Here is a 23249-nt window from a genome sequence, read left to right on the forward strand (position 1 = left end):
AAGGACTCCAATGCATCTTCCCAACTCTGTTCGGCGTACAATTCCAATGCATCCCGTTTGAAAGAGGTGAGAATTGGTATCCGTTCCTTGTCCCCGGCAGCCTCAAAGCCTCCAGTATAGCCCTTTTAACTACGTGCACACAACTTTCACTTCATAGGCCTTTGGTTTTCCGTTGATGTGGTTACCTTTGCACCTAGACAGAAAGATCCGTCTGTCCGGAGGACTCTTTTATATTTTGCCATCAACGCCGTCCTCCGTATACGGAGGGGATTCGTGAAGCCAGACGCAGTCTCCGCGGAACATTCCCCGACGGACAGATACAGACCGATCTTTCGGTCAACTTTGCACCCAGCATTGCTTGTTCTCACTTACCACTTTTAATTGAGGTCTACAAATAACAAGCTCTTTTCTTCTCCTTGCCTTCTTTTTTTAAAGAGCTTTTTAAGGAACGTTTCAAAGTGCTTGTGTATAAAGGTTCATTTCACAAAGGTTCTTTGATATAAATTTGCCATTCTATGTTACATGTGTGTGTTTATTTGTTTGTTTGTCCGTCCATTTCCACAGGATGGTCCATTTTCTTGGACCATAGAAACACAAGAGTTTATCCTGGCCTCCTTCTCTTACGGCTTCCTAGTACTTCAACTCCCAGTCGGCTACCTTGCTAATAAATACAGCAGAGCTAGCGTTTGGTTCTTCGGTCTAAGTCTTGGTGTGACTGGTGTGTGTAACGTGTTGGTACCAGTGGCGGCCCATGCAGGCGTGACATGGCTATGTATAGACCAGGTGGTTTCTGGTCTGGTAGAGGTATTTCACACAACGGCCTACACACTATAGCTTCTGACCGTACGAGCAAAGAGAATTAAGGGTTATAGGACGAACACCGAACTAGGGCTTTCAATAGCTCAGTCGGTAGGGTTACAGTTCGTTATTCCGAAGGTTCTTTAGTCCGAAGGTTCGTTATTCCGAAGATTCGTTATTCCGAAGATTCGTTATTCCGAAGGTTCGTTAATCCGAAAATGTGATAAGGTTTGTTATTCCGAAGGTTCATTTGTCCGAAAATGAAATAAGGTTCGTTAATCCGAAAATGAAACAAAGCTCGTTATTCCGAAGGTTCGTTACTGACCCTATTTCATTTCGGATCAACGAACCTTCGGAATAAAGAACCCTATTTCATTTTCGGATTAACGAACCTTCAGAAATACGAACCCTATTTTATTTTCGGATAAACGAGCCTTCGGAATAGCGAATCCTATTTCACTTTCGGATTAACGAACCTTCGGAATAACGAACAGCACCCGTCGGTAGAGCACCGGTCTAGTAATCCGGAGGTCTCGGGTTCGAATCCCTATGAAGACCCATTTTCTTTGCTCAAAGTTTTCACTATATACATATATATATATATATATATATATATATATATATATATATATATGTATATATGAAATATTGTAAGTAAGAGATCCTATATTCCATATGTGATGAAAACCTAAAATGACATTAAAACGCGCCATCAACATGTCTAACGAAAAATTACTTGTGAATTGAAAAGAAAGCAGTGAAGCTTCTTTAGACACTAATTTTGTTATCATGACAAAGCCTTGTTGGCTTCCGTCGCACGTATTAATCTGATTTCGTATGTGCTTTTGTTTCCATGTCTGTGGTAGAGTTTTAGTCATCCCTATCTTTTTTTGTGCCTTTTTATATCAGCTATTCTATCATATTCCTCATCCATCTTATTGTCCTATCATTCATAATATCTTAGTTCCTTTTGTTTTCACAGAACATTTACTTCGAGCAAATGCACAACTACTTTTAGTTAACCCATAGGAATTGGAATTGGACATCAGAGTTTAAAAAACCAGCAACAGCAACAATAACCTATACAATTTCAACAAAAGCAGTCATGGGGCATGGGGCATGACATCGAAAGCCTCTTTCTTTCAGTCTGATATGACTCCCCAAACCGTATTACCTTTGCAAGGTTTTCAGAAAAAAAAAATAAAAATCTCAATTAAAAAGAAAAAAAAACTCGTTATGGTTCATTGAATGGGACTCTTATTAAAAACCCGATCAGCGTTCTGTTGGCAAGCAGATCTTGTGAATCATCAAAGTAGCTAAGAAGCCGATAGTGAGTGCTCTTTTGTCTTAGTATACGAGTACACTACACTGATGAAGGCCTGAGGCAGGCTGAAAATTTCGCAATAAAAAAAAACACCTTCTTGTTGGATCCATGGCGTATTTGAGACTCGTTCTTCTTATAATTACAACATTCGAAGTCCAACACGTGGAAAGTTCCAAGATGTATATATATATATATATATATATATATATATATATACATATATATATATATATATATATATATATATATATATTGCTAATTTTCTGTTCACTAGACAATAGATAACCAATAACAACCTTATCATGCATACACTTTGCTAGGGCTGCAGGTACCCGGTCTATTACGCCATCATGGCCAGATGGGCTCCTCCTGAAGAAAGAAGTCGTCTGATATCCATCGGACTCTCAGGTCTGTTACTCAAGCATTCTGATGCTGTGTGATCAATGTAACAACGAGTTATCTATTTTTTATGTAATTTACATAAACGAATTTACTTTCATTTTCATAAGAGGTGTAATTTCAAATGTTGTTCCCTCACATTTTCTGTGATCTAAAGTATTATGCGACCCCTCCATTTATTTCAGAGTTTGCTTCGTTGCGGAAAATAGATAGTAAATAGTTCTTAGCCGATAACACAATCATTTGAGTTCACCAAGTATCATGCTGGACTTAAAGGGACATTAATCTGACAATACTTATTTACCATCATGTAATAGTACCATGTGTATATTTGTGGGATTTATTTTGTTCCCTAAACAGGCAAAAAAATACTCTAAAAACTCTAAGTATAACACTCTGAACAAGGATTATAACAAATAGGGGACTCATATATTTCAGTAATGCAGCAATGTAATTCCATCACAATACCACTTGCTCAACAAGTCCGCTCAGGAAGAATCTATTCAGGCTTTCTTCCTCTGTTCTGCTTCCCTGAGCGTCCCATCATAATTATGCTTAAGTGAAGTTGCTATGTCATCATCCTCGTTCATTCTTATGAATTTTGAAAACATTTTTATCCTTATCCCAAACACTTTGAATTCTGTTACTCTGTACCAAATATGCTTAGTATAACCAATTTATACGTGTTATTCATACACGTGGTGTTCATTTGTAAAATACAATGTATCTGAAAATCATCATTAAGTCTCCTGTAAGCCTGGCTCCACACTGTCCGGAAATTGACACAGGATGGCCATACGAATATGAAATTGTTGATTGTCATGAGGTAGGTGCCGAATCCGGTACAAAGCTGATCAATAGTCAAAGTGCGACCTTCTGTTAGCAACCTCAGAAACTCCCCTGACGGTTATATGGCATGGCTTTCCAGATGCCCAACGTATAATCCGATGTTAGAGCAACACTGGAACATTCATAGCAGTATTGGAACATTTCCTGTATTGTGTGTCCATCTTTATAATTTCGGGACAGTGTGACGCCTGCATTTGGGAAAATGACAACTGAATGACTTTCCGTGTTCTTGCAGGAATCTCATTTGGGCAGATAATCGGTCTTCCTATCGCTGGGCTGTGGACAAGTTCGAGGGAAGCAGGCGGCTGGCCTTCTGCTTTTTACTTCACAGGTTCAGGGCTATTTCTTCGTAATATTTAACATTCTTCAGGTTTCGGTGCAGTTGCAAGCACACTATTTTCTAATCGTTTTCATACACATAAGTGTATGTCTTCTTTTCTCGTTGTGTAATCTGTCCATAAGCCCCTTTTACACTTTCACGGATGACCACGGATCGTCATCCGTGGTGTTCCGGCATACAAAATATCGATTTTCCTCTCAACGCCGCCGATGTGAATATGATCCCAACTGCGTGCTCTACACGGACAAGCACGGAGGCTACACGGACAAGCACGGTACCCACAAGGACAGACGAGGAATGAACGCTGACTACAGCAGGTAAGCTAACGCGGACATCAGAGAAGAGCACGGATGCAACTGGGTCCCTTCGCGGTCCTTACACGGATATCCCAAAAATGGTGACAGATGACATTTGCTTAAATTGCTTTTGATACTTCATCATTTTCGGGCGACATGCCGAGCCCAGAGCTATAATAAGTACACCAGAAAATCTACAGCAGGCTACATACGCCTCTGCCTGTCGACATCATAAAGGCAAACCTCTTTGTTGCAAACTCTTATTTTCCGGGAACATCGTGACATAAGAAAGACAATACAAAACAAATCAAAAATAACACACACACACACACACACACACACACACACAACCACGCAAGGAGATGTGTATGGGTCACTGAAGTTTCTTAGGCGACCACTAGGCCTAAGCGAACGGTATGAGGGGTTGGTGTACTGATGGGGGAAGATGTGGGCAAAATTTATGGACTTGATGAGCTTGTATTATTTTGTATTGGCAAAATACACGAATTTTTCATCCCGGATGGAGCCGATGCTAATACGGATCGACGTCCCGATGTCTTCACGGATTGTCCCGGAATAAGTACGGAGGCAACACGGAGTAGACGGTGACAACAAGGAAGAGTTCGTATTGATTTTCATCCGTGATGTCCGGGATGAAAAATTACGCAAGCTTAAGCCCCTTTTACACTTTCACGGATCGCATCACGGATAACCACGGATCGTCAATCCGGGATAATCCGTACTGTTTCCGGCATGACCGTGTAGACTCCGTGAAGTCATCTGGCATTATCCTTGATCATCCGGCATGTCCGCGGAAAAAAAAAAAATAAGCTTGCTCAATTTTTCATCCCGGACATCACGGATGAAAATTAATACGAACTCATCCTTGTTGGCACCGTCTATTCCGTGTTGCCTCCGTACTCATTCCGGGACAATCCGTTAAGACATCGGGACGTCCGTATTAGCATCGGCTCACTCCGGGATGAAAAATTCGTGTATATTGCCAATACCAGCTCATAAAGTCCATGAAATTTGCTCACATCTTTCCCCATCAGCACAGCCACCAACCCCTCATATACGGTTCGTATAGCATAGTGGTCGACTGAGAAGCTTCACTGACCCACACACACAGCTTTGCTGTTTTTGTGATTCGATTTTTTTTTTTGATTTGCTTTATTTATGTCGTGATGTTCCCGCAAAATGAGAGTTTGCAACAAAAAGAATTGCCTTTATGATGTCGACAAGCAGAGGCGTATGTAGGCTGCTGTAGATTTTCTGGTGTGCTTGTTATACAGCATGTCGTCCGAAAATGATAAAGTATCAAAAGCAAAAGCAAATGTCATCTGTCAACATTTTGGAGATATCCGTGTAAAAACCGCGAGTTGCATCCGTGCTCTTCCTTAATATAGCCGTGTTAGCTCCGTATCATTTCCGCTGTGGTCCACATTCATTCCTTGTCTGTCCGTGTAGCTTCCGTACTTGTCCGTGTAGACGCCCAGTTAGGGTCGTATTCACACCGGCATTGAGAGGAAAATCGATATTTTGCATGCCGGAACACCACGGATGACGATCCGTGGTCATCCGTGAAGCAATCCGTGAAGGTGCAAAAGGGGCTTTTTTTCAGCGGACATGTCGGATGATCAGGGATAGTGCCGGGTGACTTCACGAAGTCTACACGATCATGCCGGAAACAGTACGGATGATCCCGGATCGACGATCCGTGGTCATCCGTGATGCGATCCTTGAAAGTGTAAATGGGGTTTCAGGTAGAACATACTATGTATGTTATGATAGGGTCTAAGAGAAATCGTCTTTATATAACATGGAAAGTTACATGTCAGACATTCGCACATATCATCATAAATCCACCAAACAGGGTTTATCGTCCAATTTTGTGCTCACACAGGCATGCATGCGTGTATACACACTCGTCAAAGGCAAAGTGACACATGAACACACAAATAGTATCCTACTAACATTTATATTGCCTAAATGATATAGATTCACCATCACGAGACTGTACAACTTCACGGCGAAAGCCATAGCTCCCCGTGCTTGTAGAAAACAAACAGAAACATTGATGCAACGTAAATGGCTAACATGAACAGTCACACTCTGACAAAAAGTATCTTATTTCGTGCTTGCAATTGCAAATGCTGACATCACACTGTCCGGAAGGTGACACAAGATGGCAATACAAAAATGGAATTCTCAATTTCGCATAAAGTCAGCCCAAAACTTAGTTAAAAGCAGATCAAAAGCCAAAGTAAGAACGATCTTTTGTTAGAACCGTAAGAAACTAACCTGAAAAAATCCTAATCCGAGTAAAATAATGTGGCATGCACGTGCGTCTCTTTTGTGTTATTTGTATCGTCATCGCTTTGAGTTACGTTTTTGTCTTTTGTTTTTCAAACGCAGGTTAATAAATGAAATTTTCTAGCGAATAGTAAAACATCAATACCGTGGTCATGACAATTTTGGTTCTTGTACGTTCCGTGATAACAATATTTTGTTCCCTCCGATTCTAGAATTATCATATTGAATATGCACACTGCAAGCCTGCCAATTTTGAACAATATTCCTGTTTCTAAGAATCAATTCTGTCATCCAGCTTGAACATAATAACGAGTTAATTGCGATAATCAATTCTTGCAGGTTCACTCAACATCGTGTGGTGTATAGGTTGGCTAAGCCTAGTGTACGACTCGCCCTCCTCGCATCCAAGAATATCGGACACAGAACGTGACTATATCACCAAAGCTGTGGGACTTCAGCAAACAGTAAGGTGTATTCGTATCGCCATCAGAGCATTATTTTATTCGTAATTTTTCCCCATTTCACTCCACCCCTCTTCTCTTCTCTGCCTCTTCCCTGTAGCTGCTCATTTAATAAGAATTTAACTTGCAACCAGCTCGAAACATTCGACGGACACAGTGCACTCAACTCATCATCATTATTTTTCATGTCTCCGTATTAGCTCCCGTCCACGGTATATCACTCTGTTTTCTGTCCTTCTATTCATTCTGTTTGATTCATTTGTCACAACTTAATCTTTCCGTTATTTGTCTTTATTGCTTGTCCGCTTCTTTTCCTCGTGAAATTATCGTCTTCTTGCATTTCGTTTGATTTGCACGTTTTGAATTCCTGTTTTTGTAATCTTCAGCATTTTAAGGAAATTTTGTTTTTAAATGGTTTTCCAATTAACAAGTGGACTTCATTATCATTACTAAAGTGCTACAAGTGAATTTTCGTACTCTTTTCTTTGTTGCATAGCAACCCAGTGTGACGCCATGGCGGTCTATCATGACGTCAGTCCCGTTGCTCGCGGTGTGCATAGCAGATTTCGCAGTGCTTTGGATTTTTTTCCTATTCACTACAAACCTTCCTATTTACCTGGCTGACGTGCTCAACTTTGACATATATCAGGTCGGTTATAGGATACACAAATCATTAGGATGATGTGTGTGAGGTATGCTGAGGTTATTTGATGCCGTTGTGAAGTAAGCATGAAACTTCTTCATTAGTGTTGGGGCGAAATTTAAAGGAGACCTCCGGATGATTTTCAGGCTTTTACACTTGAATAACTATAAATTGGTTATACTGGGTAAAGGGTTTCAGAATTCATTGTGATTGGGATGAGGGATAAGAATGTTTTTTTCTAAACGAGGGTGCAGATGACATGGCAGCCTCACCATGGGAATTCATGAGTGGGGGCTGAAGGAAGCAGAACAAAAGAAAAAAATACATAAATTCAACACGGGTGAACATGTTAAGCAATTCGTACCGCAGTGGAATTACATTCCTATTTTTTCTGAAATATAAATTGAGCCTCTTTGTCACTATCATTGTTTAGTGCAATTTGTTTTAGGGTTTTCAGAGTATCGGTTCTCCATTCAAGGACCAAAATAGATTTCCCAAATCTATATATGGAACTGTCTATCTATGTACTACATGGTGTGAAATTATGAAAATCGTCTGGAATGCCCTTTTAATATGCTCCTGTTCTCCGTCATCGTATACTCCACTGTTAATGTCAATAATTTGTTGGCAATTCATCCACATCTGTATATCTTTGTGTGAATTTGGAATTGTTCCATCTTCATGAAAAGAGGAAAAAATGTGACATTTGAACAGAGAGAGAGAGAGAGAGAGAGAAAGAGAGATTGGAATGGAATAGACTTGGGCAGAATTAAAGGATAATCATTATACATTATTCTTATTTTCATAGATTCGCATTGATAAAATACTTTGTCATGATATATAAGAAAATTATGTTTGCTATATGTTCAATTTCAAAAGTTACATTTCGTTATTTGTCACTTTCATCAGGCATTATCCTAAGTAACCTACAAACAAACAAACAAACGAACAATCCTAAGGTTGACACGATATTCAAAGAAAGCAATGAAGTGGATGAAGTAAAGTCTTTTTTATTTAAGATTTTCCAGATATTTCACCAAAAGTATGCAACCAAATCTTTGAATTTCATTTCTGAAAACACAAAATTAAGTTCTGAAACCTTCACCACTCCAGTCCATCTCCATAAACTAAGAACACAGTTGAAGCGTACTAGCGAATCAAGCGGTCACAGATACCACTATTGATTTTAGTCCGTAACAGAATATCAATTTTTCTATTTCTTTTTATTAAAAATGTTGCAAATATTCCACAAAAAGTGCGTGCCATATCGCTGAATTTTAATTCTACAAAGCAAAAAACTCCCTCGACAAGTGGCATAACCCCTCCCATACCCTTAACTCGATTGGTTGCTATTATCTCGCTTGCATGTCTTACCGTGAATGAAATGGTTTATAATTAGGCTGTAGTAAAGAAGCATCCTTGAATTATCGTAATTAATGAGAGAAACGGTCTGTTGGCGAAGCGTAAGATTACCGTGCGGAGAAAAAGGGATACAATGTGTATACCCAAGACGACCACCTCGAACGACATGTTCAAGAAGAACGTCTTTGTCTTCTCTTGATTGCAGACTGGGTTCATCTCCGCCCTACCTTTCCTCTTCTACTGGTTGATAATGATCCTTGGAGGATATATGGCCGACTTTATCATCAGCCGTTCAATTCTAGACAGAACAGCAACAAGAAAACTTCTTACTGTCTTAGGTAAAATAAGACATGCACACACACACGCGCCCACGCATACACTCATATAATGATAACGCTCTAAATATATATATATATATATAAATATAAATATATATATATATATATATATATATATATATATGGTTGAATTCAAAATGTTGAAAAAAATTGAAATGACTAGACTTGTTTATAATATATATATATATAAATATATATATATATATACATTGTATATATAAATATATATATATATATATATATATATGTGTGTGTGTGTGTGTGTAATGTATGTGAAAATTGTGCCTTTGAAGATTACTATATTAATGTGACTATTGAAATGGCTAATGGAAATAATGACATAAAGTTCATGATAACAAAGATGCATCACAAAATTATTTCGACATTACTGTATAGGAAGCATTCAAAGTGACGATTTTCTGGCTAGGTCGTGGGGTGGGGTTGAGAGTGATAGAGAGAATAAGTCCACGAACCACTAGATCAGGCGGGGCGATAGCTCGCTTCATGTCGCCGGGTCTAGGGCAATTACCCCCTGGGCAATTACCCCGGACCCTTCCCCTGACCCTAACCCTAATCCTAATCCTGAACCTAATCCTTACCCTAACCCAAACTCTGTACATATGTACCCTAAACCTAACCCTAACCCTAATCGTTACTTTAATATTATCACTAACCAGTATTTAGCCGGGGGGGGGGGGGGGTAATTGCCCTCGGGGGGTAATTGCCCTGATACGATCTCCCCATCCGTCAGTAAAATGCTGTCAAACACTCCCTATCTAAGTTCAGTCCAGTTCGTTGCAGTTCAACGACATTTGTTTTCAGCAAGCAATTTAGCACAGATAACAATGGCATCGACTTAAACATGATGGAGCACATCTCTAGAAAAAAAAATTGTGGCGACCGAGCCCTAACTCAAATGAGTATGATATGCACTAATAATGAAGTTATGATAGATGAAGATACAGAGCAGAGATAGGGACTAGGGCTTTGGATTTTCATGGTATTGGTTTCTCTGCTCAAGGACCACAATTAATTCCACAAATCTAAACATGGAGCTGTCGATTTATGTACTATATGTTGTGGCATTATGATGATCCAAGGTATGAAACAAAGTTCATGTTCGTCTGTGCTACCTATAAGAGTGGAACCCATAACTTGCAAAGAGATTACTGAAAGAATTAATATTAATATGACTTTATTCAGTTACTTTGTTATTACGATTCATGACCCTGTCAACGCCATCACTTTGCTTATATTCAATAAATAGTTAAGTATCCAGATTGATGTCACGTTATTTCTGCATTACCCCCCCCCCCCCCCAAAAAAAAAAGCATCTAGCATCAGGAAGTACCATACAGTATTTATTCTATATGATTACTGTATGTGATTATATGATTAGGTTGATGTCATGTTATTTCTGCATTACCAAAAAACCAAAAAATCTTGTACAATATTTTCTGCCAGCATCACGAAGTACCATACAGTATGTGCAGATTCATTTCTTGAAGATGATTTATGAATAATTATACCTTTTATAAAGTTCTTTTTTTAATTTACAGATCGTAGAAACACGCAGTCATCTAAGTTATAATCTCACCTTTGATGCTATAGGTCTTTGTAAAAGAAAATGTTTTGTAATAAATGTTACGATAATTATAGGAAATCAATTTTAAGAAGAGTCTGAATTAACAATATTTAAAATGCAAAAGCATTAATTGCAAGTGCTGAGGTATAACCTTAGAATAATAATAATAATAATAATAATAATAATAATAATAATAATAATAATAATGATAATGATGCTGCACGGGCAGTTTTGCAGAGAGACGGAGAACATCAGCAGTAATGACACATGGTTATGGCTGAAGAAAGGAGAACTGAAGAAGGAGACAGAAGGACTGATCATCGCTGCCCAAGAGCAAGCACTGTCAACAAATGCTCTGAAAGCCAAGATACAGAAGAGAGATGTGGATGCCACATGCAGGATATGCCGAGAAAGAGACGAGACAGTGCAACATATCGTATGTGGCTGTAGTAAATTGGCGCAAAAGGAGTACAAAAGACGACATGACAAACTGGCACAAATCCTTCACTGGGAGCTTTGCAGAAAACATGAAATACCATGTGAGAGCAAATGGTATATGCATGAACCACAGAAAGTTTCTGAAAATGATCAAGTTAAAATCCTGTGGGATTTCGATGTTCAAACTGACAATGTCATCCAGCACAGGCGTCCGGATATCATCGTCGTAGAAAGGGCTCGACAGATGTGCACAATCATCGATGTCGCGGTACCGGGAGACAGCAGAGTAGCCGAGAAGGAGAAGGAAAAGATAGAGAAGTACCAAGACCTTGCCAGAGAGCTTCGCCGCCTGTGGAATATGAGAACGAAGGTGATCCCTATTGTCGTTGGAGCACTTGGAACAACGTCAAAGCAGCTGCGACGGCATTTGGACGATGTTGGTGTGCCAGATCGAGTGCAAACGCTCCAAAAAGCAGCGTTGCTGGGGACGGCACGAATCCTGAGAAAAGTACTGGAAGTCTAAGGTTCCAGGATGGAACTTGACGTGATATTAATCTCCAAGAGATATCTTGTGAAGCTAGAGATATGATAATAATAATAATAATGGGGGTTAGTTATAATGCCTGTTACTATTCAGTTCGAGTGCTTAAAGTGCATAACAAAATCCTTCACACAGCATAAATAAGAGGTTCAGAAATTGAATCATTGACTAATCATATGCTAAATGATTTAAGATTATCTTAAAATTTAAAAGAATCCACTGAGAACAGAATATATACCTTTGCTTCATATTGTTACAAGATGCAAACTAGATTAATTATTCGAGTATTTAAAGATAAAGTCCAGGCAATTTTTTATAATTTCACATCATGTGGTACATAAGTCTACAGCTCCATGTTTAGATTTATTTTGTAATTTTTTTGTGGCCCTTGAGCAGAGAACCAACACTCTGAAAACCCCAAAACAAATTACACTGAACAAGTACGATGACATAGCAGCTTTACCATAAGAATGAATGAGTAGAAAACTCACATATTTCAGAAATGCAGCAATGTAATTCCATTACAATACCGTTTGGTAAACAAAGTCACCTGTGAATAATATATGCATGCTTTCTTCTTTTGTTCTGCCCCCTAAATTGAGTCCACACTCATGCATTATTATGGTGAAGCTACTATGTCATTATCCATTTTCAGTTTGTTGAAAAGATTCTTATTCCTTATCCCAAACACGATAGATTCTGAAACTCTGTTCCCGGTATAACAAATTCATAGTTGATCAAATGTAAAAGTTAAAATCATCCGGAGTTCTCCTTTAATACATATTATGTGACTAAAGTGCAGATTTTGAAAAAAAAAGAAGAAGAAGAAGATCAGGCACATCAGAATATATAACGCCATATATTTCCTGTACACTCTCTTCCGCCAATTAAGGTTTCGTCCCATCCACTATCTGCCTGGTGTCCGTTGGCTACGTTGGATGTGACGTCACACTGGGTGTAGCGCTGCTCACGCTTGGTCTTGGAACCAGTGCTTTCTGTCTGTGCGGTGCGTCTATCTGTGGCTTTGACATTGCGCCTAAATACGCGGGCTTCCTCCTCGCCATTATCAACTGTTTTGCTGGCACGGCAGGTTTCCTCGTTCCGCTCCTCATAGGCGCATTGACAACCAATGAGGTATAGTAACTTTCATATGGGGATACTGGGCGTAGTTTCATGGTCAACGACAGTTTGTAATGTCAAAACGTTCTTTAAGATACTGTTTCAAATTCGGTTTTTTTTATACAGTGTTTTGAATCTTGAGCTTGACGAGATAATCCCTTATGCAACTCTGTCCGAGCTAAACTGTCCCTCAGATTCAAACAAAATCATTCCCTAATAATTGGGATTAAAGAAGATACATGTATCGATGTGAGCATTTATCTTTTTCTAGCTGGCAAAGAGTACTGTGTACGTACCAACACTCACAAAGGCTTAGTCATTTAAGTGATAATCATGTAATCTTTTCTTCAGACATTATTTTGTGGAAGTGTTTACACTTATTTTGACATGCTGATCCTCAGGGCGAGATTTTTGACAATGTATGCAAACAATATTAGCTGAAACTGTCTTCGAAAAAAGGAAGTGTTTGTCATGGATTTGCCTTCTTCGGTGACAATACTAGTATCACCCTTATATTTTATGGACACAACATGCTTCTCTTGATCCTAACTGCATTCAAATGAAAATGAGCGTTCATATACTGAAACTCACGGCAGTTTACTCTGTTACATTACCATCGTAAAACAAATATCGATGTGTTATTTAGTTTTAGTTTTGAACTATATCATGTATATTAATATGTCAGGTATTTCGTTGCTCACCCTTAATGTTTGGATCTGATTTGATTTTATGTGATTTGCAAATCATGATACTGATACGAATTATCATTTTGACAATTATAAAGTGGTACGATGATAATGTAAGGTTATTGATGGTGAGAGTTGTTTTTAATAGCGGTGATTATTATCACAACTGGAAAATATCTCATCATCGACAAGTTGCTCTGCCTTATTGCTCGAGTTCCACGATATTGTTAACTCGTTAACATAAGTTCCAATTCGCATGCAAGTTGAGTATGTCTTTTATCGAGTAACAAGGCATCTCTTATTGAGTAACCAGGCATTCGTATTATTGAGAAATTGTTATGATCACATCAATGACAAAAAGTCCAGGCAAATACACTGAATGTCATTAATACAATTCAAGCAACTTGTCATCACTCAAAGATTAATTCATTCTCTTTTCCGTTGCCAGGGAAACGTGCACGGATGGCGGTTAGTCTTCTGGACCACAGCAGGTGTGTCAATGTTTGGTCTCATCGTGTTCAGCATCTTTGGGACAGCCGAAGTCCAGCCATGGGCCGAAGAGCCTAAAACCTCAGATCCAAACAGAAATTTCTGCAGCAATGGCAAAGACAAACAGGATTCATATGAACTCGAACAAATGATATAAAATCGAAAATGTGCTTTGGGAGTGTTTGCGTCACGTTGACTGGCATCTCTATATTCGTCCAAAGTCCCGGTTTTCCCGAAAAGGGGCACTGGGATAATGCCAGCTTTCATTTTTTTTCTCTCTCTCTATGATCACAACAATTATGATAGTAAATTATCATGATAATAATGACAATTATTTTTCTTCATACAAGAGGAGAAGGAGAAAGAAAGGATGGAAATGAAGAAGAAGAAATTTTTTCTTATGTTTTGTATATACAGTGTATTATTCTTGTATTGTATTGTAAATTCGGGACCCTGTGGAAGAACAGACATACAGTATTTTGAAAATATGACTGAACAGGCAATCCCCCGTTTCTTCTGTGCGTATCCATATGCAATGTATATGCAACTTATAATGTGTGTATTTTTATATGAAGACGGAAATAAAAACAAACAACAACAACGAACAACAAATGGCACAAATCATTGCATTCGGTACATTTAGCTATGTGCGCAAAATGTGAGTCTTTGATCGATTGCATTTTATTTGAAATGAAATAAATGACTGAATAAATGAAATTAATGTTAAAATGCGCCCTCTCCCCTGGATCCGCCAGTGACGAACTAGCTGTAGCCCAGTGGTAATGCCGCTGCCCGGTAAGCAGTAGGTGACGCCAGTGAAAATCCCAGGGTAGTACCTTCTTCTTCTTCTTCTTCTTTTATACTTGGTGTTCACGATAACACAGATCGAGCATACAATCTTGTTTACGGAAAGAAGCAGCAGAAAAATAAATTATCTGAAATCACCTCTAAAAATATTCAAATTTCAAACAGATCATATCAAATTTTTGAAATGTGCTTATTCAAATTCTTACGAGCAATTACGTGATTTCGAGAGTTTCTGGTTCACTAATAGGACACAATGTTATTAGCAGCATTGCTTTACAAAGAATCAGTACATACCAGTGAAATAAAAAAGATTATGGCACTATAGAAAGGATTCATACAGATGCAACGTGACCAGCAGCATTAGTCTTCGAGAAAATGGCTGACTAGACGATGATAATCCATAAGACTTTTAGTCCATGGGCCAGGCCAGATATTGGTACCATCTGAGGTGGCAAAACCTTTTTGGTGTCATTTTGTTTGTCGGGCATAGATATGCTTATCAAGCTATGATAGCATTTCCAAATGAGTAGCTTAGTCATAATAAATGAATTTTTAACCAACTTGGTCTCGTTATATCCCTATACTTCTGAATCGAAACTAACCGCTATACAAAAAAGAGCACTGTCTTCTGTATGTTCCAGAGGGCTGTAAAATGCAGCTCTATGGTATGTTCACAGGTGTTCAGTTGTAAACGCGGTGCGCTTAGTCTTTATTCAAGGCAGCGAACGGATTATCCAAAGGTTATGATGTCCACAGCGCTTAGTCTTTATTCTAGACGGTGAAGGGAATATCCAAAGCGTATGATACAGTGTATGTCCTTTTATTTAAAAACAACAACAACAACAAAAGCAATTCCTCGTGAATTTTTCAATTATATTTTCAAGTGTATTTTTCAATTATTTATCATTTTCCGGCGAAAACGCTACGGTGAAAACGCTAATACCACGCCAATGTCGCTTTATTTCCCTCCAACAATATAAGATATTGCAAAAAAACAATGTACCGGTACACTACGATACATTATAATGAATAATGTTGTAGATGAACAAAGTGATTTTTGTTTAAAACTGATGTATTTGTTGATAGGGTAGTAAAAAAACAGTATAGATAATCCCTTTTATGAGGAACTTTAGATATGATAACGGTACATTGGTCTAGATCACCGCGTGACAGCTGTGGACATCATAACCCTTTGGATATTCCCTTCGCTGCCTTGAATAGAGACTAAGCGCACCGCGTTTACAACAGAACACCTGTGGACATACAGAAGGCAGTGCTCTTCTTTGTATAGCGGTTTAGTTTCGATTCAGAAGTATAGAAATATAAAAACGAGACCAAATTGGTTAAAAATTCATTTATTATGACTAAGCTACTCATTTGGAAATGCTATCATAGCTTGATATTCAAAGCATATCTATGCCCGACTAACAAACTGACACCAAAAAGGTTGTGCCACCTTAGATGGTACCAACAACCTATTTTTCGGGTCTTGGCCCATGGACTATTTTGTTTACTTTTGTCACTGCTTGGGGGATGACCATATTTTGCACCTCCGCCAAAGATGCTATGTCTGTTGATCCAGGATTTTTTTTTTCATTACACGTATTATTCTTTATCATTGGTAGGCCAATCATGAACGCTAGATGGCGCGCTTGCTTTTGCCACCCTCAAAGCCATTGCGTCGTTGGCTTTCATTGATCCCATCGCCACCGCTTCCACCTGATTATGTGCATCTTAATAATAATGATGATGATGATAATAATAATAATGATAATAATAATAATAATGATAATAATAATAATAATGAAGAAGAAGAAAAAAAAAGAATTATAGAGTCTTTTAGTGCGCCATGTATATGACACTCCTGGCGCAGAAAGGTAAGACCTTTTACATTGTTTCATGTTGAAGAGAGCCACGATTGAAAGAAAACATACAATGACAACTGAATAAGTACATTCCAATATTTGGACAATGACGACTGTGCATATAATCGTGCATCGTCACTGTAATACAAAAGAACCGTTTCCCTCATTTCGGTCTTATTTGGTTGCGGTGCTTTTTTTTTCAGACTCAACTGCCTTTGAATAAACACCAACTACGATGGGAAGCAGCGAACCTCAAAACGTGACAAATTTTGTGTCACAAACTTGGTTATAACTGACATGACTGAAGGGGACACTTAAGTCTTGTGGACACGCATGTAACTTTGCTTTAATGATAAGACATAGTAATGTTGTCTGCTGTTACTGTCCATGTTTACTCTGAAACAATGTGCGAATTGTTTTTATCCAGGCTGGCTGTTGACGGTAATGACGAGATCAAAGCAGGAAAGCATGTTAAAAATGTAATTGCAACACTTGACAGGAACAGGTGCATGAATCAATTAACGATTGATGAACGTCCATTGTGTAAAAGGTCCATGGCAACGACGGAAGCAACAACGCAGTCTCCTACACTGTATGTCATCATCCTTATTCTTTTTCTTTTTTTAAGTATTTTTTGTAGAGTATTGGTTTCTCTGCTCAAGGACACAAATTAAATTCTAAAAATGTATACATGGAACTGACGATTTATGTTCTACATTGTGTTAAATTATGAAAATCGTCCGGACTTCCCCATTAAAACTTGCAGTTTCTTGAAATGACACACCGGAAAAAAAAAAAAACAGGGCTAGAAAAGCACTCGTGGAGAGTCTTGGGCTGCGTTTATCATGTTTCCCCTGTTTAAACGGCTTTCAAAAGCCGTTTCCAAAGCCCTTTAGAAACGGCTTCCAAAATAGTTGCGTTTATCAACTCTTCGCGGACACGATAACTGGCCTGTCACTGCCAGCTGCATTGCGCAATCGACCCGAGGAGAAGAGGTCATATAAGGTGTGCATGGTTCGCAACTGTAGTACACAGCCGTTTCAAAACAGCTTTGCGTTTATCTCCCTTCAAAAGGCTTCTAGAAACAGGTTTCTGGAAACCTGTTTAGGAAACCTGTTTCGGAAAGCACAAATTTGCGGCTTTCGAAAAGGCTTTCCGAAAGGGCTTTCAAAACAGCTTTACATTTATTAACTCGTAAAAATTCCTTGAAAGCTGTTTGGAAAACCTGTTTCTGCCGAGAAAAAGAGGACCCATGGACAGCCGCCAAACAGCTAATTTCAACCCCAATCCAACATTCGTATATTTTATCAGATTCCTTGACCATCAAAACATACCCTCACTGCTGACCAGCCGTCGCAACAGCTGGTCAACAAACAAATTATTCCTTGATAAAGAACATTGATCTTAGTCAAGGCGCAGGGACCCAGAAAAGTGACTTCGTTCAACCCACCCCGCAGAAAAGGTTTGACTGCATGGGGTGGTCTCCAAATTGTGGTATCAATAAAATTTTACAGGCCACTTAAGTTGCGACAAGACCTTATTCTTCGAGAAAGAGTCTGCGCACGCTAAGACTACTACACGTACCACTAGCTCTGCTACAGGCGCCAATGCCAGTGGTGCGTGTAGTAGTCTTAGCGCATACAGACTTTTTAGGTCACAAACGAGGATTTTTGCCTGCAAACTAACATTTCACGCCAAGCTGGGGTCGGTGTAGTGTAGTTTCTAGACGTTTTTATTTCGTGTTTATTTCTCCGAGTTGAAGTAAGCAGAGTGAGAGCAGATACCCAGTGATTGCGACGCCACAACCGTTTTTGTCGCAATCACTGGGTATGCACCCTCACTTGGCGTAGCGCAATACAGCGGGCTTCTGCACAATACACAAGCTGCAACTCAGAGAAATAAAGACGAAATAAAAGCGGCTAGAAATTAAGACTAGGGTCAGTAATGCTTGTCGCTATTGGGGCACTGAAAATGGCAAACTTATCACAGTTCTTGCACTTATTTCATGAAAAATTCATCAAAACTGCATAAAACTATATATGTACACGCTGCTAGAGATGTCAGCAAAACAGTGGGATTCATTGTAAGTTATAATATTGTGCATGGTAACCATGGTAACGGGATGCCTACAGGTGATTGGTAACCCCCCCCCCCCAAAAAAAAAAGATATATATATATGTATATGTATATACATTATATATATCTGGAATTTAGACAGATTTGTTTCTTTTGCCTTTCGTGCACATCACCCATTGTAGACCTACCTCAACACTGTTAAATTAGCCTGGATAAAAGGGAAAAGACGCCCAAGAGTTTTCCCTCATTGTCTCCTTAGCATTAATTCATTACTGCACGTTTTGATACAAATTTACATATCATGATTTTTTCATTTTATTATATATATATATATATATATATATATATGTATATATATATATATATATATATATATTTACAAAAGCTAACGAACACAAAAGTACGTTTAATTCTTTGGTGGATAATCCAGCGCACGTGTGTATTCCTTCTTTACAAACAAATTTATCTGCATTCTTGAATAAACTTCCTTTACGAACATGAACAATTATTGCTTTCCTCTGCTCTCTTCCAGGATTGTTTTGCATAACCATCGCTCTGTTAATGCTCAAAAGAGCTAACATTAGAATATAATTGGCTTTGCTCTCTATATTCACCTATATTTTTAAGGGAAATTTGTGTCCATACATTACTAAAAACTACATTTGCCTATGTACTTTGAAGTCAAATTTGTGTTGAAAGTACGACGGATGCAACTTTTTCATGCATTTTACTATTCGAAAATGATATCTTTCTTTCAATGGCCGTTTGTTACGCCTTTGTTTACAAATATTGCTGTAACTTGAGAATGCTTTAGTATATTCTTCACATAAGTTGTACACAAAATATGCAAAAGGAAGGACATGCTCATTGAGCTTTTTGAAATTATGGGCTTTAGTTTTTGAGTTATTGACAGCTGAATCATGATTGGATAATGCTAGTTGCCTTGGCAGCAGAAGATTTTTTTTTTTAACAATAGTCAATAAAAAGTTTTTTTTTTAATTGCATCTATGAAATTAAAAAAAATCAAAGTTTGCAGCAGTAGGAGGCATTTTGGGGGTTACCAATCACCTGTAGGCATCCGGTTACCATGGTAACCATGTACAATATTATAACTTACATTGAATCCTACTGTATTGCCGACATCTCTGTGATAAGGACCTGTGGACCTGTGCGCTATACAAGTAGCCACTATTACTATTATTATCATTTTACGAAGGTAAAGCCGGAGATTAATGTCGTGGTTGAAGTCATCCACTCCAAACTTCTGGAAGACTGGACTGTGTCATTGCACATTCTGCATGATTCAAGGTTTAGATACTTCTTCGTCCATCTGCTCTTTGAGACATCCTCACATTTTCAACTTCAGCCAGCACCATGAAAGGCATGAAAAAGCAGACCTTTGGTTGTTGTTTTTTCACAACGAACTGCAGAACATAATCTCTCAAGAATGTCAATTGTACCTTTATCATTTCCTTTTCCAGTGATGGAGCAGACAACATGCAATGCAGTAAGTAAAGCAAACTTACAAGATCCATCAGGACAATTGAAATGTCAGTGTCTACGTAATAATCATTAATATATCCAATTTTTCCCTTGCTCTTGAAGTAGCATCTAATACATACAATGGACCGACGGGTGAAAGCTCCCATGGCATCTTTGATGAACCCTGTTTTTCTTTCCATGATGTGGTCTCTGTGTCAGATGGACTGCTCAGTATTTCAACTTTTCAGGCTGTTTATTTGGCTCAGTTTTGTGGGTTTATAAGGCATGGGTAGGAAAAATGAACCTTTGTTAGTGATAATGAGGAGAAGGCCATGAAATTATGAGACGAAGAGTGATTGTGGAATTACTGAGAACTTATACCATTCGATAATTGTATCATTCAGCAATGACTGGATAATGACAGGTCTATCAGTCTGTAGAACCAGTAGAAATGTTTTGAGAAGTTGGTGATCCTCTTAAGCTTTAATGACTTTGGATCCAATCTTACATTGTGTATTTTTTTTTGAACGAGCTGAATGTATGGCATTTCTCATACTATCCCAGAGATTAATATATTCTAATTCTCTCAGATAAAAATTCTTAGTACAGAACATAACAACAACCCTTTTCATCTCTTTCTAGCATATCCCCCTTGAATGTTTCCGATACCTGACTACCAAACACCACATTATCAGTCAAAGGCGGTGACAATTTTTTTAGAGTACCCTCGTGCGATGGTTTTCTAAATTGTGGAGGAATTCTGATGCATGCACAGTGCCACAGAACTGAGCTATTATTGCTCTTTTGTAGTTTTAGAATCATTGGCTGTACAACAGTAAGATTTTGGAAGTCTTAATAATTAAAGATGACCCACTCAAGGGCAATCAGGAAAAAGCCTACTCATTCCTTATTCATTCTGTGTTATTCCAGAAATATATCTAGCACACCTTGTTTCAGTTTGTGGCCAACAAACAAGGTTGTGAATTGGATGCCTGGTAGGGTGACCATGGCATTTCTTGGCATTGCGAGACTTTTCCTTGTTGTCTTTGTTCTCTCGAGGCAGCATCAAGTTTTTGAAGATCACCTTCAATTGTATCAATGTTTGCTTTTGTACAAATATTCATTGACTGGGATTAAATATAATCATTAACGAGGTTCCACAACGCAAAATAATGTGTTCCCTGAGAGGCAAAAACAAACCGCTTTAGCGCGCAGTTCGCGAACCGCATATACCCGCCTGGCTATAAGGGATGTAACGCTTACACCCTTGCCCATATTACATGGGACAGTGGTATGCCCCTCCCCCCCCCCCCCCATACACAGTTTTTGCTCCTCAGCATGGCTTGATGACGTCATTGGAAACTCGTCCTTACATTTTGAATTTATGGTTTCCATTTTGAATTGAGAGATGGCTGTCATTCTGCGTGACCTGGAAATGAAGTCGGTCTAACTAGAACAAATTTGGCAAATTCATCTCAGGCGTTTACTACAGTATTATTTTTGTTTTCTATTGCGGCCATCTTGAATTTCAACATGGTGGCCTAAATCATCCACAATCAAGAAATAGCTGTACTGGACCGTTGGACACCACAAGCATGTGCATTCTTGAAATTTTGATGCTTCTACAACAATTGCATTCTGAGATATGGGTAAACATGTATGTATGTTCCACATTGCGTATGATCAGAAAAAAAAAACACTTCTTTTGATAATTTACATGCAGACATATGCATTTTGGATGTAATGATTATTTATATTATTTCCGTTTGAGAGTGCATAAAAGAAGGTTTTTGGGGGTTGGTTTTTGTCAGAGCGCTGTGCGTGATTACCTCCATTCTATGCTCTGAGGTGTTGTTTTTTTTTTCCAGATTTTTGTGCTGTTCGTGGATATCATTCTTGTATCTCTGTACCAACTGTATTGTATGTGCCTTGTGAATCTCCTGGATCATTTTTGTGTGTGGTGATTCTGAGATTTGGTCGACGACCAGCAAACTGGATGTGAGGTTTGTATTACCTTCTGATTGCTATTAATTGTACAGGAGTCAAATATACTGCAACCTTCATGGCATGCATACTACAGTTGTATAATGCAATCTGAATGCAATCTGAATAATGGTTGGTCTTCTACACACTGTTGCACATGAATGAGCTGTTTGCTCTGCTCGCCTGTACTCGCTACTCAGTGATAATAAGAATCCGTGTTGTATGTGACCCTGCATTACAAAACCAACAAAAAGTCGCCAGACGTGAATTTTTAGGTATAGAAGGGCAGATTCTGAAAGAGCAGACTGTAAGCGTTAAATGATGCATAACTCAATTTGAATTAACTCTCCTAACCTACCTATATATTGGAAAGAAAGCACCTACTCTAGAATAGTGTGACTGAGAAAAGAGGCCCGGCCATGAAGTACAGCGTCTATTCCAGCGCTTAGTCTTTACCATGCTATGCGAGATGTGCAGTGAATGGGGGGGGGGGGGGGGGGCAGGATGTACCAGGGGAACAACGATGAAGAGATTATAAGACTAAGCTGAAATTGAGCATGCTCAATTACCACATTCTATCCATAATTAACCAACTTTCGAGGCAGTTAGCATTATCGTTTCAAAAGTTAGTAGAGTAAAGTGAAGAGTGTGCAAAGGATATCCAAGAAATGAAAAGGGGCCTCTAAGATATACCTCATCACACTGCCGTACGAAAAAAAGGTAGTAGAAAAACTGCTGAAAACACACTTTCCCAATCATTTTATTATCCAAAACCTAGGATTGATGTAGAGGAAGAATAGCTCTTTCAGAAAAATATGAAAAACTCGGGATTGACTTGGTTGACCGGTTTCACCTTATTTGAGTCCTCACGTAAAATCAAGAAGTGCGACCTCTTGTTTGTTTTGTGATGCACGGTCACATATAATGGAAGGAATGAGGAGTCTGTTTACTGTGAGTCTTTAATACTGACTCTTTTCTCGTGTATACGGTGTACGTATTAACAAGCTAAGTCTTCAAAGTGGATTACAATGAAACCAATGTAGAGGACAGAC

At 38.6% G+C, this 23249-nt stretch overlaps 1 protein-coding gene across 1 annotated transcript; it reads left to right on the plus strand.

The window, feature by feature from the left end:
• Nucleotides 1-10: 10 nt before the first annotated feature.
• On the plus strand, nt 11-14141 carry LOC139737663 (sialin-like). The gene is made up of 9 exons (XM_071648339.1): nt 11-28; nt 565-804; nt 2443-2530; nt 3606-3701; nt 6662-6786; nt 7280-7432; nt 8994-9126; nt 12583-12824; nt 13944-14141. The coding sequence occupies exons 1-9, from the start codon at nt 11-13 to the stop codon at nt 14139-14141; spliced, it is 1293 nt and encodes a 430-aa protein (XP_071504440.1).
• The last annotated feature ends 9108 nt before the right edge of the window (nt 14142-23249 follow it).

This window comes from Diadema antillarum, unplaced genomic scaffold (genome assembly GCF_040938485.1).
Source record: "Diadema antillarum isolate AM-2024a unplaced genomic scaffold, OU_Dant_1.0 seq00000698_RagTag, whole genome shotgun sequence".
NCBI classification, from domain to species: domain Eukaryota; kingdom Metazoa; phylum Echinodermata; class Echinoidea; order Diadematoida; family Diadematidae; genus Diadema; species Diadema antillarum.

Bases quoted from the DNA above. Each gene is read 5' to 3' on its own strand.
- LOC139737663 (XM_071648339.1), top strand. The intron at 7,433-8,993 runs GTCGGTTATAGG...TCTTGATTGCAG, and splicing joins TCAACTTTGACATATATCAG to ACTGGGTTCATCTCCGCCCT. The intron at 9,127-12,582 runs GTAAAATAAGAC...CCGCCAATTAAG, and splicing joins AAAACTTCTTACTGTCTTAG to GTTTCGTCCCATCCACTATC.